This window comes from Dipodomys ordii, unplaced genomic scaffold (assembly GCF_000151885.1).
Source record: "Dipodomys ordii isolate 6190 unplaced genomic scaffold, Dord_2.0 Scaffold99, whole genome shotgun sequence".
Taxonomy (NCBI): Eukaryota; Metazoa; Chordata; class Mammalia; order Rodentia; family Heteromyidae; genus Dipodomys; species Dipodomys ordii.
The window spans coordinates 7859009-7867399 of NW_012267315.1; the positions used below are offsets into that span (position 1 = coordinate 7859009).

Here is an 8391-nt window from a genome sequence, read left to right on the forward strand (position 1 = left end):
AAAAAACAACAGAAGTTACATGGGTAAAGGGACTAGGGATTAAATCTATGACTTTATGAATGCTAAGCATATTTCCTACAACTTGAGTAAAACAATTTAATATGTTCGCTAACAAATAAGAAAATATGGAGAAAATAAATGGTAGAGAATTACAACAAAGAAAATCTAATGCCTGTAGTACTACCTTACTTAGGAGGCTGAGATCTGAGATTCGTGGTTTGAAGCCAGCCAAGGCAGAAAAGTCCCCATAAAACTCATATCTCCAATTAACCACTCAAAAACCAGAAGTGGTGCTGTGGCTCAAAGTGGTAGAGTACTAGCCTTGAGCAAAAAGCTCGGAGACAGCTCCCAAACCCCAAATTCAAACCCCCCACTAACAAAAAAGGGGGGGGCCACTCAATGCCATTTGCCATGAACATAGGAAAAACTGAAAATATATGCAGATCAATAAAATGAGGTTATCAAATTTTAGCCAGAATCCATTGCTTGCCTGCCAAAAGAACCAAAGTTTGATTATAAACAGGAATTGAGCTGGTATTAGAAATGTGTTAAAGATCACTAAGGGAAGGCTTTCACCTGAATCTAATCAGAAAGATCAAAGGAGAATAACTTTCTCACTTCATGCTTCCGTGTTAATATTTACTACAGTCCAGTAAAATATTCCTCAAACAGGTACAGATGACGAGCAATGATCATGAGTTACTTGGAGAAAATCTTAACAGTAAGAAAATGGAGACAGTAATTTGTGTGTTTTTTTCTTTTAGTTTGTTCTTTTCTTTCTTTCTTTCTTTCTTTTTTTTGTCAGTTATGGGACTTGAACTTCTGGCCTGGGTGCTGTCCCTGAGCACTTCGGTTCAAGGCAAGCACTCTACCACTTGAGCCACAGCACCATCTTTGGCAGTCCTCAGATCTCAGCCTACAGAGTAGCCAGGATTTCAGGTGTGAGCCACTGGTGCCCGGTTTAATGTGTTTTCTTTTAGTAATAATTCTTTCATTTTATGATAATTGGGTACCCCTTCTTTGGTTTCTTGTCTTTTAAGAGGGCTTGATTGAGAGAGTAGGCTCTTCGGAATATACCTCTGTTGCGGTCTTTAAAGAAAGCTAAAGCTGGGCACCAGTAGCTCATGCCTGTAATCCTAGCTACTCAGGAGACTGAGATCTGTGGATCACGGTTCAAAGCCAGCCTGGGCAAGAAAGTTCATGAAACTCTTATCTCCAGTTAACTACCAGAAAACTGGACATGGTGCTTTGGCTCAAGTGGTAGAGCGCTAGCCTTGAGCTGAAGAGCTGAGGGAGAGTGCCCAAGCCCACAGAGTTCAAGCCCCCACAACCAGAAAAAAAAAATCAAAAGAGTAAACTAAAGACATTAGGCCTCAGCAGCCTTTGGAGAATTACCCTGTATTTTACAATCCTTTTCAAGTGTTACTGGAAGAACAGACAAGAAAAAATGTGTGGATCATGAGTTCTTGTCCAACCTGGGCTATACAGTAGGATCTTGAGATCTTTTTTTTTTTTTTTTTTGCTGGTCATGGGGCCTGAACTCAGGGCCTGGGCACTTTCCCTCAGCTCTTCAGCTCAAGGCTAGCACTCTACCACTGAGCTACCTTCCCAACCCCTCTTGAGATCTTTTCTTACTGAAAGAAAGGATGGAGGGATAGAATGTCTCATTACTTCCAAGGTAAAGGGGGAGATATTGCTTCATGCAGGGCTGGACCCAGTGCTATGTGGAGTATTCAGTCTTTCTGTATCTCTGGGTTTTGCTTTCCTCTGTTGGTATCTTTCTCAGGTGGCAGAGGTGGCTGCCCATTCCCAGCCTTGATAACATTCTCTCCCTCCTCTCAGGAGAATGAGTTTCAATCTTGCTAATCCACAGCGGTGGTTCTGTTTGAGTATCAAGTCTACCCTGGAAGCAATCACTGTGGCCAGTTGACAGAAAGCTCTAATTAGAACCCCAGGAAGGGTGGAGTCAACCTGTCTAGATCTGCACAGGTTGAAAGTGGGGGAACAGAAATTTCCTATGGAAATGAGACTGCAATTACTGGACCATGATGGAAGGGATCTAGAGAGCAGGTGAAAACACTAGATATCTTCCTCATGTAGACTCTAAGCAGGTACTCTTCCTTTCTTGTACTGATCTAGAGGCAAATATGCCTGGATAGTGGGAAGGAAACAGGAGACCTTCTTTTCTAAGCTCTTTTTTATTTTTATTTTTTGGGTCCGGTTGTGGGGCCTGAACTCTGGGCCTGGGCGCTGTCCCTCAGCTCTTCAGCTCAAGGCTAGCACTCTACCACTTGAGCCACAGCACCACTTCTGGATTTTTGCTTATATGGTGCTGAGGAATCGAACCCAGGGCCTCTGGCATGCAAGGCATGTGCTCTACCACTGAGCCACCTTCCCAGCCCTCTAAACTCTTTTTATTCAATTCCTACAGACTGAGTAAATCTCAGGAGATGGTGTCCTCAACACAGGGCATCCCACTAGTGGGACAAGGAGTTGCTGGCTCCTGCAGAGCACAGAATGCATGTTCTTTGCATCCTAGAGTACACTTCACAAAGGGCTAAAGAGCAATGATGCCACACTGTTTAATTTCCTTTGGTATCTGATCCACTGAGTCCACATGCTTTATCCTTATGGATTTTTTTTAAACTCTTCTTTCATTTTTAGAACAAGTTTGTTACATCCCACAAAATCTGCAGATGAGGGCTGAGGTATAGGTCAGTAGTAGCGTACTTCCCTAGAATGCATGAAGCCTTGAGTTTGATCCTTAACATTGCTAAATGAATGAATGAGTGAGTGAATGAATGAATGAATAAATGAAATCTATAAGTAAAGTTGGGAATTTAAAATTTGTGATTCTGAATCCTCTGAGTCTGTCAATATGGTAAATCTTTCCATTGACTAGGATCTTCTTTAATGGCTTCCAAAAAAAGTTGTCTGAGTTTATGTACTATAAGCTTGTGTGATATCTTAAAAAATTCATTTTATGGGGCTGGGAAGGTGACTCAGTGGTAGAGCACTTGCCTTGCATGCATGAGGCCCTGGGTTCGATTCCTCAGCACCACATAAGCAAAAAGAAAAAAGCCGGAAGTGGTGCTGTGGCTCAAGTGGTAGAGTGCTAGCCTTGAGCTGAAGAGCTGAGGGACAGCGCCCAGGCCCAGAGTTCAGGCCCCACAACCGGACCCCCCCCAAAAAAATTCATTTTATGATGCTTTTTTTTTTTTGCTATTGCGAGTCAATTTTCCTTTACAGTTGCTGACATTTAGAAATGCAATTGCATGGTATGCAATTAATTCTAGCTACTCAGGAGGCTGAGATCTGAGGATCACATTTCTAAACCAGCCCAAGCAGGACTGTCGGGAAGTGCTCAAGTGGTAGAGCACTAGCCTTGAGCTGAAAAGCTGAGGGACAGCGCCCAGGCCCAGAGTTCTAGCCCAGGACTGAAAAACAACAACAACAAGATATAAAGAAGCTTTATACTATTGTTTCTTCCTTTTTTCTCTTGATACTTGTAAGAAAGTTGATCTAATGTTTAGTGGAGTGGTTGGCTAGTTTTGTTCTTGGGTCTGCTTCCATAGATGGATCAACTTGTAAAAATATATATCAAGCTAGATATGGTGGGCTAGATTATAATACAGCATTTGGGAGGCTGAAAAAGAAGGATCTCATGTTTTAGGTCAGTCTGGGCTGTATAAGGAGACCCCATTTCAACAAACAAACAAGTCAAGAACAAAAGAGCAATTTTTTTTTTGGTAGTGGGGCCTGAACTCTGGGCCTGGGTGCTGTTTCTCAGCTCTTCAGCTCAAGGCTAGAGCTCTACCACTTGAGCCACAGCACCCCTTCCAGCTTTTTCTGCTTATGTGATGCTGAGGAATTGAACCCAGGGCTTCATGCATGCAAGGCAAGCACTCTACCACTGAGCCACGTTCCCAACCCCCAAAAAACAATTTTTTAAAAACCTACATGAATCATGCCACAGTACAGGTTTATACATGCCTTTTTTTTTTTCTTATATTACAGGAGGAAATAAGTCAGTTTTGAAGCTGAGGCAGGACAGAATTTGAGATCAGCCTGGAAACCAAGGCCAAATGCTTAACAAACAGAATAAACAAAACTCCCACAGATGACTACTCCTGCTACAAACTTGAAAAACTCTCAGGGCAGACTTGAGGGTAGAGGGGCACAAGTCAGAGTCTTAGCAGCTTCTATGATAAAAGGAGAGACAATATGAAAGGACAAGGAAGAAGAGTTTGATAACGAAGAAAGAACATTTTAGCATCGGTGTTTTCTGATGATAGCAAGATCACATGGGCAGCTCAATTGATTGCTATTTGAGATAATGAGCTTCCCAGCAATGGAAGTATTCAAGCGATGTGTGGACACATTCTAAGGATGCCAAACTAGACCCTCATCCCCAATGTTAGCTCCTGTCTATTCCAACTTTAAGCAGAGGTTCCAAGGATTGGCCTAATTTTATATCCTACTTTTGACATTATAACAAAGGCAAAAGCTGGCCTTTTGCATATGCTAACAATATTCATAAATACCTATCAGGTCTGATTGAAAAGAGAATGAAAAAGCATATTAGATGGGAAGGAAAAACTGGGAGTGAGGGAAGGGGTGACATTGACCCAAAAGAAATATATTCATTACCTGACTTATGTAACTATAACCCCTCTGTACTTCATCTTTAGAATAACAATTTAAAAAAATATATAAAATGAAAAAAACACATTACAATTCATTTCTTCTGAATAAACACCCAGCAAGTATAGATATGCATTCCACAACTATAAAATAAAATGTAATTCTCCATTCCCAGGCCCTTAAAGTTTACATTGATTTTTGAGATTTCTATGCATGCATCCTATACTATTATAATATTTTCAAATATTTTAAAAAATAGACCAAGTGGTCCAGGCACTCATCGATTTGAAATCCAGTGTTTTAAATATATTTTTTTTAAAAAAACTCTTTTAAAAATAGAATTAACTGCTTCTTGGATAAAGTAAGGAATTTTGAATGAAGTTTTGAAGACTCAAAGACGGGGGATAATTCTGTGATTTCATAATTTCACTTGTTTTATTTTTTTACTCTTTTATTCAACCAAGCTCTTTCTGTCTTGCAAACCTCGTTTGTTGGCAGATAAAAATACATCTACAGAGTCTCCCTGAAGCTGCGCCACCAGCCTCGTGGCCAAGAGCTGCGCCTGGTTTCCTTGTGCCAGCAAGTCTTCCTCCACCAGTTAATCGGGATCAAAGTCTTTTTTTCCGTTCTTAGATGGTTTTTCCCTCCGAGAAAAATGTGGAATTCAGAGCTGAATCCATACAGGGTGAATCCTTGAGGGCAAATCTGGAGCTACGATGAGTCGTGTCTATTTCACAGCCCCAACAGAGCTGTCTGCCCTCCTCCGTGCGCCTTGAGAATACTCTAGCCCAGCCAAGAAATCCGTTACCAGGCTGCGGTGTCCCCAAGGCGGAAGAAGACTGGGGTGGGGGGAAAAAAACCCGCTGTGTGGATTCCAGGGCCTCGTAAGCTAGGTGCGCCACCCCAGGTTACAGGCAAGCGAAGCAGCCGGTTTTGTGAGCTGCGGACGCTGGGACACCCCTGGCCAGGCGCGCCCCGGAGCGCCCCGCAGCTGGCACACTTCTGACCGTCCCCTGGAGGGACGCACGTCCTGGGCGATGGGGCTGTGCGGATTGCTGGGGGCGCACTGCAGCGGGGCAGTGAGAGGGGCTGCAAGGCCCCCAACCCGAGTACAGGCCCCCTTGGAAATTTAAGCTTTCTTTCTTTCTTTTCTTTCTTTCTTTCTTCCTTTCCTTTTCTTCTTTTCTGCCTTTCTCTTTCCTTCCTTCTCTCTCTTTCCTTCTTTCTTTTTTCAGTTTTTTTAACCAACTTTCTCCCTCTTGGTCTCCCTCCTCCTTTCAGAATAAAGATAGAGGGAAAACAAACAAACAAACAAAAAATAACAAAAAAATAAAGGTTTCCATTCATCTCCCCGGTTGAGCTGATGAGAGCGCGTACCCACCTTCAATTATTGGCTTCCTGGAAAGAAAGGTGTTTCCCAGCCCCCAAATTTGAGGCTGGGGTGAATAGAGACGGCGATAACGGGAAAGGGCGAGAAGCTGGGGGCTGGCTTTGAAGCTACGTTTGCATAACCTACACCTGGCTTTTGTTTCCATTGTGTGTTGGGGGGGAGTGAAGGGGCTCTTGGAGTGTAAGGTCTTGGAGTGGAAGCTGCTTGGGAAGAGCAAGCCTGTGTGGCACAAATCGGTGGCAAGGTGTTACGGAGACGCTGACTTCTAAAATGTATCAGTGTATTTATGCAGGGCTTTGTTGTAGACGGTGGTCAATTTAAAGACCGCATTTCCCCTTAACGGGTAAGCGTCTCCCTCCGCCTCCCACTTCCGACCACCGAGATTGCACGAAGCCCTGGAGACGATCCACAAAGTCCAGAAAGCGAGCCCCCCCTTTTTTGGTTTGCCTTATCAGATACAAATCCACTGGTGTGCATTGGGTGGGCTGGGGGGGGGTAGAGAGACACCTCGTGGGAGGCCCCAATTCATGGGAGGGGTCCCGGGAAAGCGGATCTGGATTTTTTTTTGAACTTTCAAAGAGTTCGTTTTGAGGTGCAGGTTTTGGGGAACGGAGGAGGCAGGGGTTTTGATTGTTTTTTTTTAAAGTTCTCCCCCCCCCCTTTTTTTTTTTTTGAAGAAGAGGAGTGGGGACGAATCAGACGTTAAATTCTTTTGCAAACATTCATGCCTAAGGAAGGGCTGGAACAAGCAGCCCGGCCGCCGGAACCGGTCGGACAGGTAGCGAGCTTGTTGACACCGTTATGTTGCAGGGCGCATGCTCGCTCCCAAGTTTCCTGGTGCCTTTTCTATTTCACCTTATGAAACTTTTTCCCCGGCGTGGTATCACCAGCGATTTAAGGCATAGGTGTCGCCGAGCCTGGAGGCTGGGAGTCGCCGAGAGTGCGGGGGAGAGGCCCGGGCCACACACCGCGGCCAGCGCGGGGCGGGAGGGGGTGGTAGTGGTGGTGGAGGAAAAGGGCAAGGCGAGGCGGGAAGGTGGGCTCCGGACGCCGGGAGCCCGGGGACCCAGCCGCCACCGCCGCCCCTAGCGGAGAAGCAGCCTGAGCCGCGGGAGAGGGGAGGGCGGAGGGGACCCACCGTCCAGAGAGGGGGATCCTCATCATGCCCAGAGTCTTCTTGGTGAAGAGGAGGAGCCCCGGAGTCTCGGTCCGCAGTTGGGATGAGCTCCCGGATGAGGAAAGGGCAGACACCTACATCCCAGGTGAGAGCCGCGCGGGGGCCGGGCCTGGAAGCGGGGTGCTCTGGGTGGGGGAAGGGGTGGCCGGGTTCGCTCTGCCTTTGGGCCAGAGTTGGGCTCCTCTCCTTCTTTCTGTTGGGGACCTTGGGTGGAGGGGGGTGGTGGGGAGGGGGGCGTCTTTCTGACGGAGGAAAGATGATGCAAATGAGCCTGAGAAACCTGGGCAACGCCGAGATCCCTTTCCCCCCTAGTAAGAGCCTCTAATTGCCCGGCGGCGGGACCGTTGGCTGCTGTGCGGGCCGGGGTGTCCCCAGGAAGGGGGTTGAAGGCCAGAAAGGGTTCACCCCAATCCCCCGTCTTCCAGGGAGTGCAGAAAGGGTCCGCCACGCACCCACCCCTACCCCTCGCCCCGCGGGCTGGCGGGGGGGGGGACGGACAGGTCAGATCCGCCTCTGCTCCAGGGGCGCAGAAGGACTTGGCACTCGGGGGAGCCTCCACCGCGCGTGGCCCTCGGGCTCGTGGGCACCGGTGTTGGGGAAGTAGGGGGGTGGTGACGATCGGCTCCCTAGCCCCACAGCTAGTTCTCGGGACCGATCTGGAGATTGACTCGCCTGCTCCCCTTCTCCACCGCTCCCCCCTCCCGCGGCCCAAAGACGTTGCCCACTTGGCGAGGTGCCCAGGTCCGGGGCGGGGCGGCGGTGGCACCACCCGCAGGTCAACACTGCCCTCGGGCTCCCGGACCTGACACCGCTAGCGTGGGTGTCAGGGGTGCGACCTCTTCCCTTCTCCCTCCCCCTCTCCCCACAGTGGGCTTGGGCTGCCTGCTCCAGGACCCCCCCGAGGACTGCCGCAGCGACGGCGGCAGCAGCAGCGGCGGCGGCAGCAGCAGCAGCAGCTCCGCGGAGCCGGGGAGCGCCGAGAGCAGCTCGTCGCCGCGCGCGCCCGAGTGTGAAACCCCCGAACCCCACCACGCCGAGAGCCCAGATGGACCTCTGGCGGCGAAGCAGCGCCCGGTTGCCAGGTCAAAAATCAAGGTAGGGTGTCGACTCTGCCCTCGCCGCCGCCGTCACCTGCGCCACGCCCTGGCGTCGGGCTCCCCGGGGCTGGCGCCCCTCCCTG

General features: G+C 48.3%; 1 protein-coding gene across 1 annotated transcript in view; it reads left to right on the forward strand.

The window, feature by feature from the left end:
• Positions 1 to 7196: 7196 nt before the first annotated feature.
• The window catches only part of Ovol2 (ovo-like zinc finger 2), a 31958-nt gene continuing 30763 nt past the window's right edge, over positions 7197 to 8391 (forward strand). Inside the window, exons 1-2 of the mRNA XM_013027066.1 lie at positions 7197 to 7296; positions 8080 to 8306. Coding sequence (XP_012882520.1) covers positions 7197 to 7296; positions 8080 to 8306 — 327 coding nt within the window. The remainder of the gene's footprint in view (positions 7297 to 8079; positions 8307 to 8391) is intronic.